At 46.7% G+C, this 26,703-nt stretch overlaps 1 protein-coding gene across 1 annotated transcript in view; it reads left to right on the top strand.

Moving 5' to 3' along the window:
* Positions 1-23,586, top strand: part of LOC119967688 (G protein-coupled receptor 137Ba-like) — a 51,693-nt gene extending 28,107 nt beyond the window's left edge. Inside the window, exons 2-7 of the mRNA XM_038800533.1 lie at positions 37-86; positions 1,078-1,300; positions 12,880-13,029; positions 13,906-14,034; positions 14,582-14,706; positions 23,108-23,586. Coding sequence (XP_038656461.1) covers positions 37-86; positions 1,078-1,300; positions 12,880-13,029; positions 13,906-14,034; positions 14,582-14,706; positions 23,108-23,255 — 825 coding nt within the window. The 3' untranslated portion in view covers positions 23,256-23,586. The remainder of the gene's footprint in view (positions 1-36; positions 87-1,077; positions 1,301-12,879; positions 13,030-13,905; positions 14,035-14,581; positions 14,707-23,107) is intronic.
* Positions 23,587-26,703: the final 3,117 nt, after the last annotated feature.

Raw genomic sequence — 26,703 nt, 5'->3', positions numbered from 1 at the left:
AGTTTGAATAGCTGAACAGTATATTTTATATTCCAGGTGATTTTCAAAGCAAAATCAAAGTACTACCCAGAGCTTCAAAAATACAGGTAAAATTATGTTTTATATCATTATATAGTAGCCCTAACCTACACTTATACCATTATATAGTAATCAGTCAATGATCTATTACTACTGGACAATCACAATTTACGTTTATTACCATCATTATAGTAGAGTTGAAGTGTACACTCTATTACTGTTATCTTGTAGACACAATCTAGACTCTATTGCCATGATATAGTCAGTCTATATTAGCATTATATAGTGGTCACAATCTATAATTAACATTACAGTATAGCAAGTCTGTAGCAGAGTCACAATGTATATTACTTAAATTGGTCAACAGGCAAAACCTGAGAGATATCATTTAATTTAATGTCATTATGAAGGTCATATTCTGATGGAAATAAGAGAGCTATTGAATGAATATGCTTTATAAATATTGCATGTTGATAACTCAACAATATTATATTGTCCAGGTAATGCGATGAACATCCCAAGGCCTTCAGAGGAGCAAACAGAATTTGGTGCCAAGTCACATAAAAGTGATGTCAGGGCAGGTGATCAAAAACTTGGTCAAATTATAAGGTGGAGAGGCAGAGAGATTTAGGGAGAGGCCCGGATGGCAGAAGCGGCAGCCACCATTTATGGAGTAATTAAAAACTGAGGCTGCGCAAGGGGCTGGAATTGGGAGAAGGTGCAGAGATTTTGGAGGGTTGGAGAAGCTTAGAGGGATAGGGAGGGGTGAGGTCTTGGGAGGGATTTGAACATAGGATGAGAATTTTAAATTCAAAGTGTTACTGGGCCATGGGGCTAAGAGTAGTGATGAGTTGGTGGGATTTGGTGCAATTTAAAAAGTGAGACAGAATTTTGGATGAGCCTAAGTTAGTGGAAGGTATAGGATAAGAAGCTGGCTCGAGCTTTGGAATAGCTAAACCTGGGGATGATAAAAGCTTGGATAAGGATAAAGCTTTCAGCAGCAGATTGGCGAGACTGGGATTCTATCAGTGGTGAATTAATGTCTCTCTTCTGTTCTAGGCTGCCACTTCAGTTGACTTTCCTCTTGGCCAGTCTCCTATTCCTTGTGGTAAACCTAACCTGTGCATTGCTCGTGAAGATCACACACTCCGAAACAAAGACTATTGTATTTGTCCGTGTAGCGATCAACGACACACTCTTTGTGCTGTGTGCAATCTCACTGTCTGTGAGCCTCTACAAGATTGCTAAAATGTCCCTGGCCAATATATATTTAGAATCAAAGGTTTGTTTTCCTATACAAAGTCATGGGTTAGAAATGACCTAATTTTCCTGTTCAGATTTTACAGGGTGTTTTCTCGTGATCATTTTCTATCTTCTCAGATGACCACAAGTCATGGTGTTCAGCAGAAATAAATTGATTGATAAGAATGGTGACATCTAGAATGGTGGGGAGCTGCAGATGGAGAGTCGCGGACACTAGTCCGGTGTAAGATCTTATTGAAATAATTCCGATTTCAGTTTTGCAATTTAACAGTTACTGCAGTAAGTTATTACAGAGTGAACTGAAGCAGACCGTGAATCTGTTTCAAAATCAACCTATTGGGATTAATACTGAATGTAATACTGGTTGTATGTTAAAACATCTAAATAGGTGTCCAATACCATCTCCTCAGATCTCAATAACCTTTGTCTTGCACCTGTAAAATGATCTGGTCTCTCATTATATTTAAACCTGGGAATATCAAATCCCTATTTTAGAACTATGTTTCCGCAGTGGCTCTGACATAATTATGACCGAAAGACAAACAGAAAATGGTGGAAAAACCCTGTAAGTCTGGCAGCATCTGTGGAGAGTTAATCAGAGATAATGGGCTGGATTCTCCGATTTGGAGACTATTTCCCCACGCCGGCGTGGGAACGCTGGCAGGGAAACTGGCGGGAAACAGCCACTGATTCCCCGTTTGGCTGGGGGCTAGCAGGAAGGCAGCGTAGAGCACTCGGCTCTGGCTGCTGGTACGGCTTGGAGAATTGCCGGGTCCGTGGCTGTGCCTGTAGCGGCCGCGCCGCGCTTCATGGCGGATGCTGCTCGCGGACCCTGCCCATAAAATAGTCCCCTCACTTCGGCCGGCCAGCTCGCCCTGGATTGCCCCACCACTGTGCCCCCAGCCCCGAATGTGTTCACCCCTTGCCTGCGGATCGGCCTCCCCCCCGACTGCGGCGGCGCTGGACTGAGTCCGTAGCCGCCACACTGAGTTCCCGACGGGTGAGACCGCACACGACCCACGGCGTCGGGAACTCGGCCGGTCGGGGGCGGAGCATCGGGGTGCGGGTCTCAGCCCATTGCCTGAGGCCGTGGATACCTGGCGCGGCGTACTCTGTGAGTACGCTGCTTTGAAGGCCTTTTGGGTTCTCCGGCCTGGCGTTGGCGACCGGGGAATTCAGCCCAATATTTCAGGTGAATGATTTTCCACAGAACAGGGAAAAATTAGATATGTTACAGGTTTTAAGCCATAAAAGGTTGGGCTTAGTGGGGGTTGGGGGTGGGGGTGGGGGGGGAAGAGGGGTTTGGGGGGGGTGGGGGGTAATACTGAAAGGCAAGGTCTATGAAGGGTGGAAGCCGGGAGATTCAATTACTAAAAGGACAAAATGAGTTCTTGGTGAAAGGCTAAGCGGAATGATAATGAGACACAAAACAAAAGGTGTGCCTAGAGCAGGAGTGGATGTCAGAAGTTTTGAATAAACTGCCTACCGCAAGCAAGTAAAGGAAAACAAAAGAAAAACAAGAGAGATAACAAAACCAGGAAAGAGAAAGGAAACAAAATGGGGACAGAGATTACAATTGTTGAACTCAATATAGAATCCAGAAGGCAGTCGAAAGATGAGGTGCTGTTCCTCAAGTTATGTTAAGCCACATTTGAACAGTGCAACTGCCCAAATACAGAAAGGGCACCAAGGTGGAGAATGAAAATAACAGGTGACTGGGAGCTTGAGATAACACCAATGGACTGAATGGTGGTTTGCTGGAAAGCCATCGCTCAGTCTCTGCTTGTCGCTCCAGTGTTGGGGAGGCCGCCTCCTGAGCAGCTAATACAGTATATTAAATGGAAAGTAGAAAGCTGTTTCACTGAAAGGTTGAGGCCTTCTGGCAGTGAGAAAGGAGAAGGTAAAAAAGCAGGTGTTACATCTCTTGCATTTGCATGAAAAGATGTCGGAAATAACAGAGTGGACCAAGCTCTCGTGGATGGAATGGTCCCTTTGGAATGCTGAAAAAGCAGGGATAGGAAGATATAATTATGATGGAATGAATTGAACCTATCAATGCTTTAACCATAACCTGTATCACCTCCCATAACCAAAAGAAACAAATGATTTGGGAACAAAGAAAGAACTATATTTGGTGGCTTTGTTGGCTCATCGCTCTGATGGGACCATCTAATTGCTTGCTACTGGCAACACTTCAGTTCCATTTTTGGGTATTGCCATCATGTCATACTTATCATATAGTCAGGGTATCTTCTCTCCCTCCCTATGGTCCCATCAGAATAATGGAACCAACATTTCAAATCCCTCAATTTGTATCTTCCCATATTACACAGTAAGAGGATTTCCTCCTGTATCATAAGACAGAGGAGCAGAATTAGGCCATTTGGCCCATCGGCCTGCTCTGCCGTTCAATCATGGCTGATATGTTTCTCATTCCCATTCTCTTGCTTCCTCCCCATAACTCCTGATGCCCTCATTAATCAAGAATCTATCTACCTCTGTCTTTTAAAAAAAATATTTTTATTCTCCTTTTTCACATTTTCACCCAAACTTACAACCACCAACAATAAACAATAATCAGCAAAAAATATGTCAATCCCCATAACAATAACAAAGATCCCATCCTCCCACCAACCCCCAAACATTAGCCCGCATGTTTACATAAACAAATGACAAAAAGGAATCAGGGATTACCCATAGTCACCCTTAAAACACACAGCCCCGCTCCCCCAACCCTCCCACCCATCCCCCCAACTAATGTTTGATGTTATCCAGTTCTTGAAAGTGCATAATGAATAGTGCCCATGACTTGTAGAGCCCCTCCGAGCTTCCTCTCAGTTCAAACTTAACCTTCTCAAGGGTCAAGAATTCCAACAGCTCCCCCCGCCAGGGCACAGGGTGGAGAGGCCGCTCTCCATCCCATCAGGATCCGCCTTCGGGTGATCAACGAGGCAAAGGCTATGATATCTGCCTCCGCACCCGTTTCCAACCCTGGCTGGTCCGACACCCCGAATATGGCCTCCCGGGGACCCGGGTCCAGTTTCACATGCACCACCTTGGACATTACCCTAAACACATCCTTCCAGTAGTCCCCAAGCTTTGGACAGGCCCTGTACACCACCTTGAGCTGTATAAGACCCAACCTCGCACATGAGGTGGAGGCATTCACTCTCCGGAGCACCTCACACCAGACCCCCTCCTCTATAACCTCTCCCAACTCTTCTTCCCACTTTGCTTTGATCCTTCCAGTGGTGCCTTATCCTCGTCCAAAATAGCTCCGTACACCGCTGACACTACCCCCCTCTCCAATCCCCTTGTCGTCAACACCTCCTCCAGCAATGTGGAGGCCGGTTCCTCCGGGATGTTCTGTATCTCCTTTCTGGCAAAATCTCAAACCTGCATGTATCTGAACATTTCTCCCTGCTCCAGCCCATACTTCGCTTCCAGCTCCTTTAATCCTGCAAACCGTCCCCTAAGAAACAAATCTTTTCGTGTCTTAAACCTCTTCTCCTCCCATTTCCGAAAATTTCCAACCCACCTCCGTGGCTCAAATCTGTGGTTCCTCCCCGAGTCGGCATTTTCCTTGACCCTGCCCCCAACCCGAAGTGTTGGCGAAACTGCCTCCAGATTTTCAGTGAAGCTATTATTACCGGACTCCCAGAGTATTTCCCCGGAGCTATCCCCAGAGCGGGGCCATTGCTAGTGCCTCAGCCCCAACCCCCTGCACGAACTCTCCTCCATTCTGACCCACTGGGAATCAACCCCTCTGACCAGCCCCGCACCTTCTCCACATTCGCCGCCCAGTAGTAGTACATCAGGTTCTGAATACCCAAACCCCCTGCCTGCCTTCCCCTCTGTAACAGCACCTTTCTCACTCTGGCCACCTTCCCTCCCCATATGAACGAGGTAATCCTTCCCTCAATCTCCCTGAAAAAAAGCCTTTGGCAGGAAAATCAGCAGGCATTGAAAAATAAACAGAAATCGCGGCAACACATTCATTTTAACCGCCTGCTCCCCCCGATCCGCCAGTGACAGAGGGAGACCATCCCACCTCGCCAGGTCGGCTTTCACTCTCCCCACCAAACTAGTGATGTTGTATCTGCGAAGACCTTCCCCACCTCCCGGGCAATCTGCACCCCCAAATACCTAAAGTGAGTCCCTGCCCTACGGAATGGCAGCCCCCCCCCCACCCCTGCCCCCACCCCCGGCTGAGACACCACAAAATACTCACTCTTGTCCAAGTTTAGCTTGTACCCCGAGAAAGACCCAAATACTCGCAGTAGCTCCAATATTCCCCCTATCGACACACTCAGTTCAGACATATATGACAGCAAGTCATCGGCATATAAAGACACCCTATGCTCTATCCCCCCCCCCCCCCCCCCCCCCCCACCCCCGCACTATTCCTTTCCTTCCATACCCCCGAACTTCTTAATGCGGTGGCCAACGGCTCAATCGCAAGTGCAAACAGCAGGGGGGACATAGGACATCCCTGTCTCGTCCCACGGTGGAGAGAAAAGTATCTCGAGCTGATGTTGTTTGTGCGGACACTCGCCTTCGGCTCCTTATACAATAGCTTTACCCAGTTCACAAATCTTGGTCCAATCCAAAACCGCTCCAGAACTGCTATCAAGTACACCCATTCTACCCAGTCAAAGGCCTTCTCGGCATCCAATGCCACAGCCACCTCTGTTTCCTTCCCTTCCGCCGGTGCCATGACAAAATTCAAAACCCTCCTAATGTTCAAAAAAAGCTGCCTCCCTCTCACGAACCCCGTCTGATCTTCACCTATCACCTTCGGGAGGCACTCCTCCAGCCTACCTGCCAGTACCTTCGCCAATACCTTTGCGTCCACATTCATAAGAACATAAGAACTAGGAGCAGAAGTAGACCGTCCGGCCCTTCGAGCCTGCTCCTCCATTCTATAAGATCATGGCTGATCTTTTCGTGGTCTCAGAACCACTTATCCGCATTCTCGCCATATCCCATAATTCCTTTATTTTTCAGAAAAACATCTACCCTATCTTTAAATATATTCAATGAAGTAGCGTCTACTACTCCTTTCGGTAGGGAATTCCATACTTTAACCACCCTCTGAGTGAAGAAGTTCCTTCTTGATTCAGTCCTAAATCTGCTCCCCCTAATCTTGAGGCTATGCCCTCTTGTCCTACTTTCACCTACCAGTGGAAACATCCTTTCTACTTCTATCTTATTCATTCCCTTCAAAATTTTGTATATTTCTTTAAGATTCCCCCTCAACCTTCTGAATTCCAGTGAATATAATCCCAATCTACTCAGCCTCTCCTCATACGATAACTCCCTCAACTCCAGAATCAGCCTAGTGAACCTCCTCTGCACCCCCTCTAGTGCTAGCACATCCTTTCTCAAGTGTGGAGACCAAAACTGCACACAGTACTCCAGGTGTGGCCTCACCAGCATCTTGTACAACTGCAACATTACCTCTCTACTTTTAAACTCAATCCTCTTCGCAATGAAGGACAAAATTCCATTTGCCTTCCTAATTACTTGTTGCACCTGCAGACCAACCTTCTGTGACTCATGCACAAGTACACCCAGGTCCCTCTGCATGGCAGCATGCTGCAGCTTTTTACCATTGAAGTAATAATTCGTTCTATTGTTACTCCTACCAAAATGCACAACTTCACACTTATTGACATTATACTCCATCTGCCAGACCTTTGCCCACTTACTCAATGTGTCAATGTTCCTCTGTAAGGCTTTACAGTCCTCAGTACACTTTGCTCTGTCACACACCTTCGTGTCACCTGCAAACTTGGATACCTTACACATAGTTCCCAACTCCAAATCGTCTATATAAATTGTAAATAATTGTGGTCCCAACACCGATCCCTGAGGCACACCACTCGTCACTGATTGCCAGCCAGAATAGCACTCATTTATTCCCACTCATTGTTTCCTGTTAGACAACCAATCCTCTATCCATGCTAGTACTCTACCCTTAACACCATGCATCCTTATCTTATGCAGCAGCCTCTTGTGCAGTACCTTGTCAAAGGCCTTTTGGAAATCTAGGTACACCACATCCACTGGGTCCCCTTTGTCTACCTTGCTCGAAATGTCTTCATAGAATTCAGAAGTGATATGGGCCTATACGATCCACACTCCATCGGATCCTTATCCTTTTTAAGTAACAGTGAAATCGATGCCTGCCCCAAGGTTTGTGGCAGCACTCCCTTCCCTATCGCCTCTTCAAACATCCCCACCATCAGGGAGTGCCAGCTTATCCTTGAATTTTTTATAATATTTCACTTGAAACCCATCCGGCCCTGCCACCTTGCCCGACTGCATCCTCCCAATTGCATCCTTTATCTCCTGCTTCACTATTGCTCCTTCTAATGTAGCCCTGTCCCCCTCCCCTCGCCTCGGGTATTCCAACCCATCTAGAAATTCCAGCATCTCACGGTCTCCCCAGGGTGGCTCTGACCTGTATAACCTCTCATAAAACTCCTCAAAAACCTTGTTAATCAGCTCCGGGGCCACCACCAACTTCCCGGTCCTATCCCTCAGCTGCACAATTTCCCTTGCCGCTGCTTCCCTCCAGAGCTGACCTGCTAAGATACGCCTTATCTCCATGTTCATAAACTGCACCCCTTGCTCGTCTCAGTTGGCGCACCGTCTTCCTGGTGGACAGACAGTTGAGGCTCGCCAATGTTTCCTTCCTCTTTTCCAGCTTTGCTGGGTCCCCATCTTCTGCATAACTCCTATCTGCCTCCAACATCTCATCTATTACCCTCTGCCGCTCCAACCTCTCCTCTTTATCCACCCTGGCCTTAAACAAAATTACCTCTCCCCTCCTCTACCTCTGTCTTAACAACACTACATCCTGTTTGTTTTCTTAATTTCATCCATATTTGATATAAATTGTCAGTAAAAGCAGCTCAAACACCTTTCTGTTCTCAAAAATACAATGACTATGCTCCCTTTTTATAGCCATCAATGTTCAAGTCCAACATGCTGCTCAGAGCTCAAACTACCACCTATTGTGTTAAAAGATGTTCTAGCTTCTGAAATGATGTAATGCAGTTAGAATGGTGGGCTGCTGCTCATTAACAATTCCCAACCGTGATTCAGCCTCTTGTAACACAATGTAAGGGCAGGTATGAGTCATTCATTGGAGGTGGCAGGCAAACCAACAATGATTGGATTTGTGTAGTCCACACACTTGCAACATGGATACCCATAACTTACGCCAGAGTGAAAATCTCCAGTGAATTTGGCAGCACGGTAGCATAGTAGTTAGCACAATTGCTTCACAGCTCCAGGGTCCCAGGTTCGATTCCTGGCTTTGGTCACTATCTGTGCGGAGTCTGCACATTCTCCCCGTGCCTGTGTGGGTTTCCTCCGGGTGCTCCGGTTTCCTCCCACAGTCCAAAGATGTGCAGGGTAGGTGGATTGGTCATGCTAAATTGCCCTTAGTGTCCAAAATTGCCCTCAGTGTTGGGTGGGGTAACTGGGTTATGGGGATAGGGTGGTGGTGTGGGCTTGGGTAGGGTGTTCTTTCCAAGAGCTGGTGCAGATTCGATGGGCTGAATAGCCTCCTTCTGCACTGTAAATTCTATGATACTATGGTTCCAATTGGCACTCTTGATAGACTTAGCCACATTGATATTCCGAAGTCCCTGGCTCACCAAACCTTCCTCACTCAGGCTGGATGAGGCAGGAGCAGTGAAGCGTGCCCCCAGCTGCATCGGCAAGGAGTAACTGGGACACTGGGAAGAAAAGAATGGTTCCTTCTAGCTACCATAAAGGAGGTGTTTAAAGGGACAATTTAAAGAGAGAAGATAGATTTCAAAGGTGAGTGGGTCAGACTGGAGGGGGAAGGGGGCTGACCAGGAGGGCATGGGAGTGTTTGACTAGGTGAATGGGGAAGACTTCCTGTTTGATGTGACAGTGATTTAAAATTATCACTAAATGAGGAGACTTAAACTTAATTCCCCAGGTCCTGGGGAATTACATTTTTTAAAGGAGCAGTTGATTATTTGGTGATAAATGATACGGGGGAAGTTTCGGGGATGGGAAGCGCAGTGATTAGGGGGGAGCTAATTTTGATACGGGCTCATAGGCAGAAGATGGAGCGAGTAGAGATGGATAGGCTGGTGAGGGAAATATTCCAGGTGGACAGAAGGTATTCTGAAGCCCCCGGAGGCGGGACTGTTGAAGGAGAGGCAGAAGCTGCAGATGGAGTTTGGTCTGATATCCACAGGGAAGGTAGTGGGGCAGTTGAGGAAAGTGAGGGGGGCGATAAATGAGTATGGTGAGAAGGCCAGTAGGATGCTAGCACACCAGCTAAGGATGAGGTAGGTGTCCTGGGAGATAGGAAGAGTGAAGGACAGAGGGGGGAACACGGTCTTGGACCCAGCAGGGGTGAATGGGGTGTTTAAGGAGTTTTACATTCGGCTGTATGAATTGGAACCCCCAGCTGGAATGATGGGGAAGAGGCAGCTTTTGGGAAGGTTAGAGTTTCTGAAGCTGGAGGAAGGGTTAGTGGAGGGGTTGGGAGCCCCGATCGGGATTGTAGAAGTAGTAGAGGGATTGGAGGCCATGCAGTCAGGCAAGTCCCCAGGACCAGACAGCTACCCTGTGGAATTCTACACAAAGTTCTCTGGGATGCTGGAGAGGGCATTTAATGAGGCAAGGGAGCGAGGTGTCCTTCCCCCAACAATGTCACAGGCTTCAATATCATTGATCCTGAAGCAGGAGGACATATAGCAATGTGGGTCATACAGACCAATCTCCCTAATGAATGTCGATGCCAAATTGCTGGCCAAAATTCTGGCCTCAAGGATAGAGGACTGTGTTCTGGAGGTGATACGGGAACCAGACCAGACGGGGTTTGTTAAAGGCAGGCAGCTAATGGTCAACGTTAGAAGGCTCCTAAATGTGATCACGGCGCCCTCCGAGGGGAGGGAGACGGAGGTAGTGGTCACTATGGATGCGGAAAAGGCCTTCGACTGGGTGGAGTGGAATTATCTGTGGGAGGTCCTGGGACGGTTCGGGTTTGGGCAGGGCTTTATTGACTGCGTTCGGTTGCTATACCAGGCACCGGTGGCGAGTGTGCGGACGAATTGTCTGAGTTCGGACTACTTTAAATTGCACCGAGGGACAAGGCAAGGATGTCGTCTCTCCCCACTGTTGTTTGCCTTGGCCATAGAGCCATTGGCAATGGTGCTGAGAGCTTCAAAGGACTGGAAGGGGCTAGTCCGGGTGGGGGTGGGGGGAGGGGGGGGGGGGGGGGGGGGTGGAACGCAGGGTCTCATTATATGCAGACGACCTACTCCTATACTTTTCTGACCCATTAGGGGGGGATGGAGGAGTTTATGCAGATCTTAGGAGAATTTGGCCGGTTCTTGGAGTACAAATTGAAATGGGTAAAAGTGAAGTTTTTGTGATCCAGGCAAGGGGGCAGGAAAGGATACTGGAGGAGCTGCCGTTTAAAGCATTGGGAGGGAGAGTCCGATATTTAGGAATTCTGGTGGCACGGGGTTGGGAGCAGTTGCATAAATTAAATTTGACCCGGCTAGTTGAACAAATGAAGGAAGGAAGACTTTTGGAAGTGGAACATACTCCCGTTGTCACTGGCGGGGAGGGTATAAACTATAAAAATGACAGTCCTCCAGAGGTTCTGTTTGTTTTCCAGTGCCTCCCTATTTTCATAACAAAGGCCTTTTTTAAGCGGGTGAATAGGGTGATCTCTGGTTTCGTGTGGGTGGGTAAAACCCCGCGAGTGAAGAAAGTGCTGCTGGAGTGAAGCCGAGGCGGGGGGGGGGGGGGGGCTGGTGCTACCGAACTTTAGTAATCACTACTGGCCGGCAAATATAGCCATGATCAGGAAGCGGATAGTGGTGGTCGGTGTGGGAGCGAGTAGAGGCGGCATCTCATAAGGGCATAAGTTTGGGGGCATTGGTAATGGCTCCTTTGCCATTCTCGCCGGCCCGGTATTCCACAAGCCCAGTGGTAGTAGAGGTCCTGAGAGTCTGGGGGCAGTGGTGGAAGCATATGGGAGTGGAGGGAGCGTCGGTGTGGACTCCAAATTGTGGCAATTACTGGTTTGTCCATGGGAGGCTGGATGGGGGATTTCGGAGGTGGCAGAGAGCAGGGATTGAGAGGCTGGGGGGTCTATTTATTGATGGGAGCTTTCCATGTTTAGAGAATTTGGAGGAGGAGTTTGAATTGCCGGGAGGGAATGGGTTTCGATATCTGCAGATAAGGGATTTTGTACGAAGGTAGGTTGTGACCTTCCCGCGTCTACAGCCACAGGGGATACAGGGCAGGATAGTTTCTAAAATGGGGGTGGGGGAGGGGAAGGTTTTGAATATCTATAAAGAACTCATAGAGTGGGAGGAAACTCAGATAGGGGAGGTAAAGCATAAATGGGAAGATGAGTTGGGAGGGGAGGTAGAGGCGGGTCTGTGGGAGGATGCTCTGAGCAGAGTCAACATGTCCTCATGATGTGCCAGGCTCAGCCTGATACAATTCAAGGTGGTTCACCGGGCACACATAACGGTGGCCGGCTGAACAAGTTTTTTTGGGATAGAGGGCAAGTGTGTGAGTTGTGCGGGAGGGCCAGCAAACCATGTCCATATGTTTTGGGCATGGTCAAAGCTTAGGGGATACTGGCAGGGGTTTGCGGATGTCATGTCCACGGTGCTAAAAACAAGGGTGGCGCCGAGACCAGAGGTGGCGATTTTTGGAGTGTCGGAAGATCCGGGAGTCCAGGGGGCGAGAGAGGCTGACATCTTGGCCTTTGCCTCCGTGGTAGCCCAGTGAAGGATCTTATTAGCATAGAGGGACTCAAAGCCGCCAAAATCAGGGGTTTGGGTTAGTGACATGGCTGGGTTTCTCAGACATGAGAAAATTAAGTTTGCCCTGAGAGGATCAACATGAGAGTTTGTCCGGAGGTGGCAGCCGTTTATCGACTTCCTCGGAGAAAACTAAACTGTCAGCAGATTCAATATGAGTTATTTTGTGTTTAAAGTAGGTGGGAACAATGGAAAATGGAGGGGTATGTTACGCTCTGAACAATGTGTACATTTGTATTGTTTATTGCTATAAAATCATAACTGCCTTAATAAAAAGTTTTTTTAAAAAAGGAGCAGTGAATTAATATCAGATGTAGAAAATGTTACAGGCAGATGGTGGAGAATATGAGATAGTTTGCTATGTATTGGGTTATTCCAAATAAAGAGCCAGACAGACAAAATGGACAGAATGACCTTCAGTGTTGTCTAAGCACTGAGTTCCCCAACCTTCGTCAATCACACGCCTTACTAAACCATTCTTATGACATCTTGGAGGGAACTACTAGTTTATGATGATCAATGCAAACTCATTTCAGTTAAAGAGAGAGGTAGGCTCAGTTCAAGCTGGATTCACATTCAGATCCCAAAGGTGTCAGAACATTGTGTAAACCCACTGTATCATTTAATCCATTATACTTCACAAATGGAAATATTTTCTGAATATTGGTATCAAATATTGCTATTTATACATTTGAATGGCAATCTAAAAAGGAAGGTGTTGGGCTTAAAATAACTTACATTATGTTTGTATTTTCAGGGGACATCTCTGTGTCAGATTGTAGTGGTGGGAGTGGTAATTATATTACTGTATACATCAAGGGCCTGCTACAATTTGGTTGCTATCGCACTCACCTCCCATAACCACATCAACACTTTTGATTATGACTGGTACAACGTGTCTGATCAGGTCAGTACTTATTTGAATCAGGTAAGTCTGGGACTTCCATGGTTTTTCCACATGGTTTAATAGAATCATACTGTACTGAAGGAAGCCATTTGGTGCATCATGCTTATTTGGTTCTCAACATAATCTATTCGAATAGTCTTGCTCCCCAGCTCTTCTCCTATAGCCCTGCATTTTTTGCCCTTCAGGAATTATATCCAACTCCCTTTTGAAAGTTACCATTGAATCCTCTTCCACCACCCTTTCAGGCAGTGCATTCCGCATTGTAGCAAATCATTGTGTAAAATGGCTCATCTTCCTTTAGTTCAGACTTGTCCAACTCATGACGCACAGGCTAGATGCAGCCCATGAAGCCCATCTATTTTGGCTGCAGAACCAGTTTTCAAAATGCTGGTAGGACAGGTAAGTGGAGTGCCAGATCCTGCAAGGAACTGTTCCTTCAGTCACAGGCCATTTCCTCTCCCACATTTACTGCAGATGTGGGAGAGAAAGAGTGTGATTGGAAGAACAGCAAACACTGGTGGGGTGGTTCTCAGGCTGGGGAGGGGGGGGGGGGGGGGGGGGGGGGGGCGGTGGTGGAGATAGGAGGAGAGGAAAAGAGAGGCTGGCTGGGGGCACGGGAGGCCCAGAGGAATGCTCTGCACACCTGCTGGCCATCCTTAGAGCTGCCTCATCCCCAAGTTTTAAAATTTCCTCTCTTACTCCTGTAAAATACTTCTGAAGCACTATCTCTTTGGCAAGGCGGATTGGTTAAAGGAAGTGTCTTTGTCTTGATGTTGAATCCTGTCTGCTTACAGTCCTATGAAGCACATTTCATTAAAGGAGCTATATAAATGTAGGTTGATGTTGAGGTACTGATATATTAGTTGTCTCATACAGGCAGATCTACAAATCCAATTGGGTGATAAAGGATATCTAGTATTTGGAGTAATCCTATTCATCTGGGAACTGCTGCCAACGACTTTAGTTGTCCTCTTCTTTCGTGTAAGGAGTCCCGTCCAAAGTCTGGTAAGTATGTGTAAACGTGGTCAAAATTGGGCATTATTTTAGATTGCAGAATTTCCAGTAAAAGGACGACATAGGAACCTGGAATGTCACCTGTCACAGTGCAGGTAATTACTGGAAACCCATTTCTGAGGGGCAACACGGTGGCGCAATAAACCCAGGTTTGATCCGGGCACCTGTCACTGTCCATGTCCATGTCGAGTTTGCACATTCGCCCTGTGCCTCGGCCCCACAACCCAAAGTACCGTAGGAGGTGTATGAATTTTCAGACATTCATTCGTATATCTCCAAGGAGGGCTCACATCGGGAATAGCAGTGTCATACGGACGCAGGAGGGTCACAGAGAAGGAATGACAGTGTCACTCATTACATCATTTAATTTGTATCATTTAAATTCACCTTCATCAGTGGTCGTTGGTTTAACCATTACAACCATGTTTAGAGATGTAAAAATAATCCCTCGGGCACTTGGCATCTTATGATGCAGATCGGTATGTCTGAACGTGCTATTCTGCTAGACTCACTGCTCAGGTTTGTTTGTGCGTTACAGATAGGAAATGGAATATCGTGCAGTCATGGATTCACCCCCAGGGCCTTTTTCTTCGATAATCCCAGACGGTACGATAGCGATGATGACTTAGCCTGGAATGTCACCTGTCACAGTGCACTCAGCAGGTAATTACTAGAAACCCATTTCTGAGGGGCAACACGGTGGCGCAATGAACCCACGTTTGAACCGGGCACCTGTCACTGTCCATGTCCATGTCGAGTTTGCACATTCGCCCTGTGCCTCGGCCCCACAACCCAAAAGGATGTGCAGGGTAGGTGAATTGGCCACGCCAAATTGCCGCTTAATTGGAACAAAAAAAGAATTGGATACCCTGGCTCCACTACAACTCAGGGGAATCATGGAATTGTACAGCACAGGAGGCCACTTGAGCCTGTTGTGCCTGCACCAGGGCTCCGAAAGAACTTTCCAATTAGCCATTTGATAATGTAGAACTTAAGTATCGCTGAAAAAAAGATATGCCAAAACTTTTTATTTTGCACTTATCAGAACACTCAAAAGGTAAAGGGAACAATTTAAACTTCATGAGAAAATTGGTATAAGCATTGCCATGGAGAATACATGTCAACACTATTACAACAGCCCCCTTACCAACCAGTCAGTACTCTCTTCTCATGAAGTATAAATTGTTGTTCTCGTTACATTTGGTATTTTTGTGAAAGTCCTGATGAGTGCAAGATAAAAAGCTTCAATATTCCTTTTGGTCAGCTGCACTCCCAACCATACCCAGTGTTTCCTTTTCAAATACATATCAGGTCGTCTTATCAATGGGGAAAAAGCAGGAGTGATCTCATGAGAGTTGTTCTTGCAGAGCAGGCATGAATAAGATGGGCAGAATGGCCTTGTGTGCTATTCCTTGGTTGCTACTTGGAAGTTGCGATTGAATCTGCTTTCACTTCATTTAGGCAGTGCATATCAGATCACAACACTCCACATTTTAAAAAATGCAACTCTGTTGGTTTTTTGTCAATTATCTTAAATCTGCATCCTCTAGTCACCAACGCTTTGGTTGGGTCACTGTCTGTGTGGAGTCAGCACGTCCTCCCCCCATTAACCTTACACTACGGGCAATTTAGCATGGCCAATCCACCTAACCCGCACGAAATGGTTTCTTATTTACTCCATCAAAATCTTTCATAGCTTTGAACTCTTAAACTGCTTCAACCTTCTCTACTCAAATGGAAACTTGAGCTTCGCTCATTTCGGCACTTAACTGAAATCCCTCATCCGTAATAGCATGCTGGTAGATCCCCTTCCTAAAGTGTGATGCCCAGAACTGGATACCTATTCCAGTTGAGACCTTGCAGGTGAAACCTTCAATATTCCTTTTAATTTTTCTCTTATGTTTATCATCATCTCCCCCCCCCCCCCCCTCCCCCACAAATGCTATCGCTTCCAAAGACATTGATCCTTATTGGGTGAGTACATATTTCACGGGTGTCTGGCATTCCCTGGCACCGGTGTGTGGAGATAAGGTTTGGGAATTCCAGGCTGCCTGCCACTCTCAATGAGAACAAATGTAGCACTGCTTTCATAGCTAACTGAGCCTTGGAGCAGCAAACCTGGCACCTAATTGGCTGGGTCAGTTCTTCATTGGAAATGTCAAAGGCCATTAATGGAGAATTAAGGAAGCTCATACAATCTGGTGACTTCCTCATTAAATTCACTTGAAGAATATTATTTTGTTCAGCCTAACATTTAGTTCAGCATTCTGAACAGCAATTTACTTTGTATGAAGTTCTCATCAGTTTATGCCTTCCCCATGACTCAGTTTAAGTCTTGCACCAATGGCCCAGTGAATGGCTTGCCTCAACGATTCAGATATTTGTAATAGCGTAGCAGAGGTCCAGCCTCAATCAAAAACATCCCAAGTTCAATTCATTCTACTGTCTACTGAAGCAGCAGACTACAGCTGGGGAAGCTGCATAGATACGATAGTTGGCCTCGAATGCTCTGGGTTCCTTCGGAGAAAATTGCTCAGGCTTCCCATTCCAGAATCATATACAGTGATACAGAACACAGAACAGTACAGCACAGAACAGGCCTTTCGGCCCTCGATGTTGTGCCGAGCAATGATCACCCTACTTAAACCCACGTAACCCGTATACCCGTAACCCAACAATCCCCCCATTAACCTTACACTACGGGCAATTTAGCATGGCCAATCCACCTAACCCGCACATCTTTGGACTGTGGGAGGAAACCGGAGCACCCGGAGGAAACCCACGCACACACGGGGAGGACGTGCTGACTCCACACAGACAGTGACCCAGCCGGGAATCGAACCTGGGACCCTGGAGCTGTGAAGCATTGATGCTAACCACCATGCTACCGTGAGGCCCCACCTGCTGGAATCACAGGGTGTGTGAATGCAGACTGCGCCGTGCTGCCCTCTAGTCAAATTACCTATCTGAAATTGCTTGGGGGTGACTGCAATAAAGACATAAATTCAAAACCCACGACAGCTATGGGAATATAGCAAGTCCCAGTAATGATGGTCATGAAACTACCAGGTTGGCACATAAACACACCTGGCACACTGATGTTTTTTCACGGAAAGAAATATCATCCTGATCTGGTTTGGCCTCCATGTGACCCCAGACTCTCAGCAATGTAGTTGACTCTTGCCTGCCCTCTGAAATTGCCTAATATTTAAAAAAAAAAATTTTTATTCAAATTTTCACAAACTATCAATAACAAAATAAATACCACGAAAAGAAATATGTATACAAAAAAATAAAATATAAATGAACGCCCATCATTAGCAATGAACAAATATACACGTCCCTTCAACCCAAAACAAAGAAACGACCCCACCCTCCCCCCCAGGGTGCTGCTGCTGTTGGCCTTTTTCTACCGTTCTGCCAGGAAATCTAGGAATGGTTGCCACCTCCTGAAGAACCCCTGCACCGATCCCCTTAGGGCAAATTTCACCCTCTCCAATTTAATAAACCCCGCCATATCGTTGATCCAGGCCTTCACGCTTGGGGGTCTCGCGCCCTTCCACTGAAGAAGAATCCTCCGCTGGGCTACTAGGGACACAAAGGCCAGAATGCCGGCCTCTTTCGCCTCCTGCACTCCCGGCTCCTCTGCAACCCCAAATATTGCGAGCCCCCAGCCCGGTTTGACCCTGGATCCTACCACCCTCGACACTGTCCCTGCTACGCCCTTCCAAAATTCCCCAGCACTGGGCATGCCCAGAACATATGGGCATGCCCAGAACATATGGGCATGGTTTGCTGGGCTCCCTGAGCACCTAATACACCTGTCCTCGTTCCCAAAGAACCGGCTCATCCTTGTCCCGGTCATGTGAGCCCTATGCAGCACCTTAAACTGTATGAGGCTAAGCCTCGCACAAGAAGAGGAGTTCACCCTTCATAGAGCGTCCGCCCACGTCCCCTCCTCAATCTCCTCACCCAGCTCCTCCACCTAGGCCTCGTCTACCTCCTGCATCACTTGGTACGTTGCTGAGATCCTCCCCTCTCCAACCCACACCCCCGAGAGCACCGTCCTGGACCCCCCACAGCGGCGACAGAGGGAACTCCGCCACCTGCGCCTGACGCCCTTACCTACATGTACCTAAAGATGTTCCCCGGGGGGAGCCCGAACTTCCCTTCCAGCTCATCCAGGCTCGCAAACTTCCCGTCTACAAACAGGTCCCCCAACCCCCTAATACCTGACCTGTGCCAACTCAGGAACCCGCCGTCCATTCTCCCCGGGACAAACCGGTGGTTGGCCCGTATCGGGAACCCCCACCTCCCCCCTGTGCCGTCTCCATTGCCCCCAAATTTTGAGGGTAGCCGCCACCACCGGGCTTGTGGTATACCTCGTTGGAGGGAGCGGCAGCGGCGCCGTTACCAGCGCCTCCAGGCTCGTGCCCACACAGCACGCCATCTCCATCCTCTTCCATGCTGCCCCTTCCCTGTCCATCACCCACTTGCGCACCATCGCTGCGTTGGCAGCCCAATAATACCCACAGAGGTTGGGCAACGCCAGCCCCCCCTATCCCGCTCCAGGAACACCCTTCTCACCTTGGGGTCCCGTGCGCCCACACAAACCCCGTAATGCTCCTGTTAACCCGCCTGAAAAAGGCCTTCGGGATAAGGATGGGGAGGCACTGGAACAGGAACAGAAATCTCGGGAGCACCGTCATCTTGACTGATTGCACCCTACCCGCCAGAGACAGCGGCAGCATGTCCCACCTCTTAAACTCCTCCTCCATTTGCTCCACCAGCCTTGTGAGGTTTAGCTTATGCAAGGCCCCCTAGCTCCTGGTGAAATTGCCTAATATGCCACTCGGTTATATCAAAGTCCTGCGGAATAAAACCTGACACACCACCCAGCATTGAACTAGCCACTGCCCAGTTGGGGCGCTGCAATACCCTCCTCACCATCATCTGCGGACTTGTGCAATTGTTCCACAGTCAAATCACAAAACAGCCTTACATAATTATATTCACCAAATAAAATCTGTAGCCAGGCTCCTCCATCACCAACCCTGGGTACATACTCACCAGATGTGGTACAGTCCAGCGGAACTGGCACTAGATGTCAATGTTGACTCCAAACTATTGAAATCTCATGGCATCAGGTTGAGACTGGCAGGGAAACCTCCTGCTGATTATCATTTCCCCGCCTCCTTTAGCTGATGACTCAGTGTTCCATATTAAACATCACTTGGAAGGACTGAGGATAGCAAAGGCATAAAATATATTATGGGGGGGGGGGTGGAGGAGAGACTTCAAAGTCAATCACCAAGAGTGGTTTGGTGGCACCACCACTGACAGAACTGTCATAAGTCCTGAAGGGCATATCTGCCAGACTGAACCTGAACCTACACCTGATCCCGGCCCTGGGTCACTGACCGTGTGGAGTTTGCACATTCTCCCCGTATCTGCATGGGTTTCACCCCACAACCCAAAGATGTGCAGGTTAGGTGGATTGACCACACTAAATTGCCCCTTAATTGCAAAAAACATGAATTGGGTACTCTAAATTTAAAAAAAAGAGACCCCATTGCTTCCACCATGTCGTCTCACCAACACTCAAGCGGTCCACAACCTAGGCCCCGGCCAGGGGGGATGGCTCGACCGGCACGGCGACCTCTAACCTCTCACAAGCATCATGAATAGGACAATACAGGCAGCACGGTGGCACACTGGATAGCACTGCTGCCTCATGGCACCAACGTCCCAGGTTGATCCCGGCTCTGGGTCACTGTTCGTGTGGAGTTTGCACATTCTCCCCATGTTGCTTGGGTTTTGCCCCCACAACCCAAAGATGCGCAGGCTAGGTGGATTGGCCACACCAAATTGCCCCTTAATTGGAAAAAAATGAATTGGGTACGTAAAATTTATATTTATTTAAATGAATAGGACAATACAGGACCAGTGATCAGTAGTCTAACCTGACCCCCGGCCTCGAAGACAGGATATAATGTATTCCATCAAATCTAAAACACCCAGTCTCCAAATTAAGATTTCGGAAACATGGCAGCCAATTTTCAAATTCACTCAAGAATTCTTCCCCCACCTTTAGCCAGGAACCGGGCTCAGAGGTTTTTCCCTCTTGGTCCCCGTCTCTTTCGCCCAAACCCATCAGGAAGAATGACAAACCATGTCATTCAGGGGCAGCACAGTAGCCTTGTGGATAGCACAATTGCTTCACAGCTCCACGGTCCCAGGTTCGATTCTGGCTTGGGTCACTGTCTGTATGGAGTCTGCACATCCTCCCCGTGTGTGCGTGGGTTTCCTCCGGGTGCTCCGGTTTCCTCCCACAGTCCAAAGATGTGCAGGTTAGGTGGATTGGCTATGATAAATTGCCCTTAGTATCCAAAATTGCCCTTGGTGTTGGGTGGGGTTACTGGGTTATGGGGAGAAGGTGGAGGTTTTGACCTTGGGTAGGGTGCTCTTTCCAAGAGTCGGTGCAGACTCGATGGGCCGAATGGCCTCCTTCTGCACTTTAAATTCTATATATATTCTACACGAGGGGAAAACCAACTTGATCTCATCCTCACCATCCAAATTTCACATATGCCCATGACAGTATTGGTTGGATTGACCATGGCACAGCCTTTGTGTAGATAAAGTCCCATCTTAACACTGAACATACGCTCCAGCATGGTGTTTGGCACCGTTGCTGTGTTAAATGGGACAGATTCAGAACAGACTGAACAGCTCAAAATTATGTATCCATGTCATGCCTTTGTCCAACAGCAAAACTATATTCAACCACGTTCTGTAACTTTACAGCTCAGCATAGCTCTAATCTGCCATTCCTGTCAGGCCAGGGGGGCCAACTTTGATTCAATAAGGTCTGCAAGAGAGCATGACAGGTGCAGATGCAGGCAAACCTAAAATGAGATACCAACAGGATGAAGCTACAACACAGGAAGCAGCATGGTTTAGAGAGCTAAGTGATCAAACAAATGAACGCTTTAGATCAAAGCTCTGCAAACCTGTTACGTTTGGTCATGAATGCTAATCAAGAATTAAACAACTAACAGGACGTAGCTCCAAAAAAAATCTCCATACTTAATAAATGGAAAATCCAAAACATCAGTGCAACAGAGGCAGAAGCATTTGCAACCATCTTCAGTCAAAAGTATTGAATGGATTAACTATATCATCCTCCTCCTGAGGTCCCCAATCAATCTACTGCCCTCTATATACCAAAAACCAGCTGAATGCACGGTACACAGCCCAGTTTATGGGCCCTGCGAACATCCTGGCTATAATATCGAAGGTCTATGTTGCAGAACAGGCTGTCTCCCTACCCAAATTGTTCCAGTACAGCTACAACACTGGTATCTACCTGACAAAAGTGGAAAATTGTCTAGGACATTCTGATCTCAAAAAGGACAAATCTAATCTAGCTAATTTCCTCCCTATTCTATACTCACTCATCAGCAAAGTGATGAAAGGTGTTGTTGACAATAACCTGTTCAATGTCCAGTTTGGGTTCAGCCAGGGTCACTTGGCTCCAGATTGCATTGCAGCCTTGTTCAGCTAATTTGTCCATGTTTGAACCAAGAGACAAGAATTTTTATTTATTTTTTCTTTTTTTATATTTAGAGTACCCAATTATTTTTTTCCAATTAAGGGGCAATTTAGCGTGGCCAATCCACCTAACCTGCACATCTTTTGGGTTGTGGGGGTGAAACCCACGCAGGCACGGGGAGAATGTGCAAACTTCACACAGACAGTAACCCAGGACCGGGATTCGAACCCGGGTCCTCAGCACCGTAGGCAGCAATGCTAACCACTGTGCCACCATGCTGCCCGTCCAAGAGACAAGAATGATTGTACTCAGTATCAAGGCAGCATTGGACTGAATGTGGCATTAAAGAGCCTGAGAAAAATTGAAGTCAATTGGAATCAATGTGAAAACTCTCTACTTGTTAGTCATACCGAGCACAAGGGAAGATGGTTGAGGTTATTGCTGGCCATTAACCGGTGGCAGTGTGAAAGGCCAAATCATTTTCAGCTGCTTGACCTTCAAATGCAAGGTTAGAAGTGATGGTGTTCACTGATTACGCCATTGTTTGGAACCATTCACAACTCTTCGGATACTGACTGATTCTTCATCCACGTGGCAAGACCTGGACAACATTCAAGCTGAAGTTGGCAAGTAATATTTGTGTCCCATCAGTGCCAGGCAATGATTGGCCCCAACAAAAGAATCCAAGTCCCATAATGTTTCATGGCATTGCCATCTCCCCATCAGCAACCAGGGGATGGAGGGTCCCACCATTAACCAGAAACTGAACTGGACCTGCCATATAAATACTGCAGCTACTAGAGCAGGTCAGAGGCGAGGAATTCCGTGCCCTAACCCATCTCCTCACTCCACAGGAGTGTAATGGAATATTCTTCATTTGCTTGGACTGGTACAACTCCCAACACCCGAGAAGCTTGTCTAATCCAGGATAAAGCAGCCCGCTTAATCTGCACCCCATCCGTTACCTTAAATATTTACTCCCTCCATCACTCTTGCACAGCAGCGTATACCATCTACAAGATGTGCTCCAGCAACTCATCAAGGTTCATTTGACACCAGCCTCCAAACCCATGACCTTTACCGTCTAGAACGCTAGCAGTGTTTTTAATTCATTATGCAAGCGGCATGGATGTCAAATGGATCTCAATGAGATCAAATATTACAACAACAAAAAAAATCATAGATCAAATTTGGAATATTCCTAGTCTGCATAGCCCAGTTTCTTGAGTCACAACTGAGTTTTAGGAAAATACCATGCTACAGTAGGGCGGTATGTGACACAGTGATTAGCGCTGCTGCCTCACGGAGCCTAGGACCCGGGTCCCTGTCCATGTAGTTTGCAGATTCTCCTAGTGTCTGCATGGGTTGCACAATCCAAAGGTGTGCAGGGTAGGTGGATTGGCCACACTAAATTGCACCTCAATTGGAAAAATATTTTACCATTCTACTGCAGTCTAGTGTGAAGCACATAATCACAATCCCTGAATTCACAGTAATCTTTCTTTACAGCTCATCAAGCATATCCCAAATTGCTGATTACTATGGAACCAAGAACCAAAGCTACAATTACGAGGAATTTGCTTCATTCGCTTCAGATACCCAGGTGTCAATACATGCAGAGATCCATCCGCAAAACTCTCCTTCACTCATGATCTGAAAAGAGATCACGTTTTAATAAGCTGATTACCTATTTTTCAACTGTCAATTATTTCAGGAAAAAGCACAGTAAGAATGGGTAACTAGACTGGTGGTTGGTTTGGACTGTGTGTGCGCGCACCTGCATGCATACACAAAGGTTTGTACTGAATATTGTTTTACTGACCATGCTAACTTTAAAAATAATGGCTTTCCATTTATGTGATTAATTAATATAACCTTATGTAAAGATGAGATTAGAATTATTTCAATTTCTGTAAATATTGTACAGTTATCACTTCAGAGCCGACAATGCAATGAATCACAATAAATTTTAGCCTGTTTTAACAATATCTTTCTAGTTGCCAATACTATTTACTATCTATAGGAGTGAACACTGTGCCTACTGTTAGATTGTCTTTATGGCTGGACAGCAAGCCAGAAATAAACTCCATTTAAATCCACTTGGGTGTCATAGATGTTTAATGATACTGGATGAGTGATCCCGAGATTGAAATTAAAACACCACCGTAAAAAGTCACGTCATTGAATTCATTGGGTCACTGTGCAGAGTCTGCACGTTCTCCGTGTGTCTGTGTGGGTTGCCTCCGGTTTCCTCCCACAAGTCCCGAAAGATGTGCTGTTAGGTGAATTGGACATTCTGAATTCTCCCTGTGTACCAGAACATGTGCTGGAGTGTGGCAACTAGGGGCTTTTCACAGTAACCTCATTGCTGTGTTAATGTAAGCCTACTAGTGACAATAATGTTTATTTTATTTATCTCAGAAAGAACATGAATTGGTATAGCACCTTTCACAACCTCGGGACACCCCAACTTGTTCTAGTCAGTTTGCAAATAGCGAAGGACCCCAAATAGCAATGTGGGAACAACCAGGTTTATAAAGAAAAGATAGCGTTAGAACATAGAACATTACAGCGCAGTACGGGCCCTTTGGCCCTCGATGTTGCGCCGACCTGTGAAACCATCTGAAGCCTATCTGACCTACACTATTCCATTTTCATCCATATGTCTATCCAGTGACCACTTAAATGCCCTTAAAGTTGGCGAGTCTACTACTGTTGCAGGCAGGGCGTTCCACACCCCTACTACTCTCTGAGTAAAGAAACTGCCTCTGACATCTGTCCTATATCTACCACCCCTCAATTTAAAGCTGTCTCCTCGTGTTGGTCATCACCATCCGAGGAAAAAGACTCTCACTGTCCACCCTATCTAACCCTCTGACTATCTTATATGTCTCTATTAAGTCACCTCTCAGCCTTCTCCTAACGAAAACAACCTCAATTCCCTGAGCCTTTCCTCGCAAGACCTTCCCTCCATACCAGGCAACATCCTAGTAAATCTCCTCTGAACCCTTTCCAAAGCTTCCACATCCTTCCTATAATGTAGTGACCAGAACTGCACGCAGTACTCCAGGTGCGGCCGCACCAGAGTTATGTACAGCTGCAGCATGACCTTGTGGTTCCGAAACTCAATCCCCCTGCTTATAAAGGCTAGCACACCATATGCCTTCTTAACAGCCCTATTAACCTGGGTGGCAACTTTCAGGGATTTATGTACCTGGATGCCGAGATCTCTCTGTTCATCTACACTACCAAGAATCTTGCCATTAGCCCAGTACTCTGCATTCCTGTTACTCCTTCCAAAGTGAACCAGCTCACACTTTTCCGCATTAAACTCCATCTGCCACCTCTCAGCCCAGCTCTGCAGCTTATCTATGTCCCTCTGTATCCTATAACATCCTTCAGCACTATCCACAACTCCACCGACCTTCGTGTCATCTGCAAATTTACTAACCCATCCTTCTACACCCTCTTCCAGGTCATTTATAAAAATGACAAACAGCAGTGGCCCCAAAACAGATCCTTGCGGTACACCACTAGTAACTGAACTCCAGGATGAACATTTGCCATCAACCACCACCCTCTGTCTTCTTTCAGCTAGCCAATTACTGATCCAAACCGCTAAATCACCTTCAATTCCATACTTCCTTATTTTCTGCAATAGCCTACCGTGGGGAACCTTATCAAACGCATAATGTTGGTGAGAGATAAGCATTGGCTGGGACACTGGAAGAACTTTTGTGCTAATTTCCAATAGTGCCAAGGGATCGTCTCCACCTCAGAGGATGGACAGGGTCTTGATTTAATATTGCATGTGAACATCAGCAGCTCCGAAGTGCAGCGGCGCTTCCTTGGTATTGCATTGGAGTCGGCCTAGCCTTTCTGCTGAAATCATTGAAGTGGGGGTTAAGTCACAACTTTGTGGCCCTGAAGCCAGATTACATTGACACTGTAGTATAAAGTCTGAATTGCAGTCTATTGCCCGTTTGGCATGTCTGAAAACACACGTGTAACATTTGAGGAACGTTGGCTCACAAAAAGGCCATGGTTGTTCCAGAAACCATAGCTACAGCTCAGAAGATTAGTCTGTTGGCCAATTTCAATTTTCTTCGCCTTTGCCAGTGATACTCTTATCTTGTTTACCAAAGAACCCCCACCTTCCTGGATCCAGCAACGAGTTAATATTCTGAGATTAATACCCCTTCATATTCTTAATTACACCACTCTCGGCTTCTTTCCCACCATCAAAATCTACCACGAATTTCAGAGAGCCGTCAGAAACATTTACCTGATCCTTTCTCATGAATAAACATATTAGCTTAGTGCAACAGTTGACATAAAGGTGGATGAGTACAAATCTTTAATTCTTTACTCTTTTGGTGATAATTTTGAACATACAAAATTGACAACTATCAAAAGATCATCAAACCAGCCTGCATGATTAAGCATTTACTCGTCCAGAGCCAAAAAGGACAACGTATTTGACAACATTCTTTTCCTACTGCCTCAGGTGTTCCAAGTCTGCCCAAGAATTCACACGGCCCAAGTTTAAGTATAAAGATTCTTGCTATATAATGCAATCGCTACCCGTCTATGCGGAGTCTACACGTTCTCCCGTGTCCGCGTGGGTTTCCTCCAGGTGCTCTGAATTCCTCCCACAAGCCCTGAAAGATGTGCAATTAGGTAATTTGGACATTCCGAATTCTCCCTCTGTGTACCCAAACAGGGACAGGAATGTGGCGACTAGGGGATTTTCACTAACTTCATTGCAGTTTTAATATAAGCCTACTTGTGACAATAAAGATTCTTATTCAAGAACTGGTCCAGCTCCCTCTTTTATGCATTTCAGTTGATCGAACCAATTAAACAACTATTGGGTTACATAAACACCCAAGATGTAATTGAAGAAACAGATAGCATTTACAAAAGACTGTGTCAGAACCTTAGAGACGAGCATGTTTTAGTGAAGACAACAAGACTCATTGCACAATACTTTCAGCCACACAGCTGTCAGCTTCATTCTTCCTTATTCAAGGATGCTTGATCCAATGAGAGGTCGTTCTTAGACCAGTGAATGCATTTTGTAAACTGGCATTTTGACTTAGCCC

Source organism: Scyliorhinus canicula, chromosome 6 (genome assembly GCF_902713615.1).
Source record: "Scyliorhinus canicula chromosome 6, sScyCan1.1, whole genome shotgun sequence".
Classification (NCBI taxonomy): Eukaryota; Metazoa; Chordata; class Chondrichthyes; order Carcharhiniformes; family Scyliorhinidae; genus Scyliorhinus; species Scyliorhinus canicula.
This window is presented reverse-complemented; position numbering and strand designations above follow the sequence as displayed.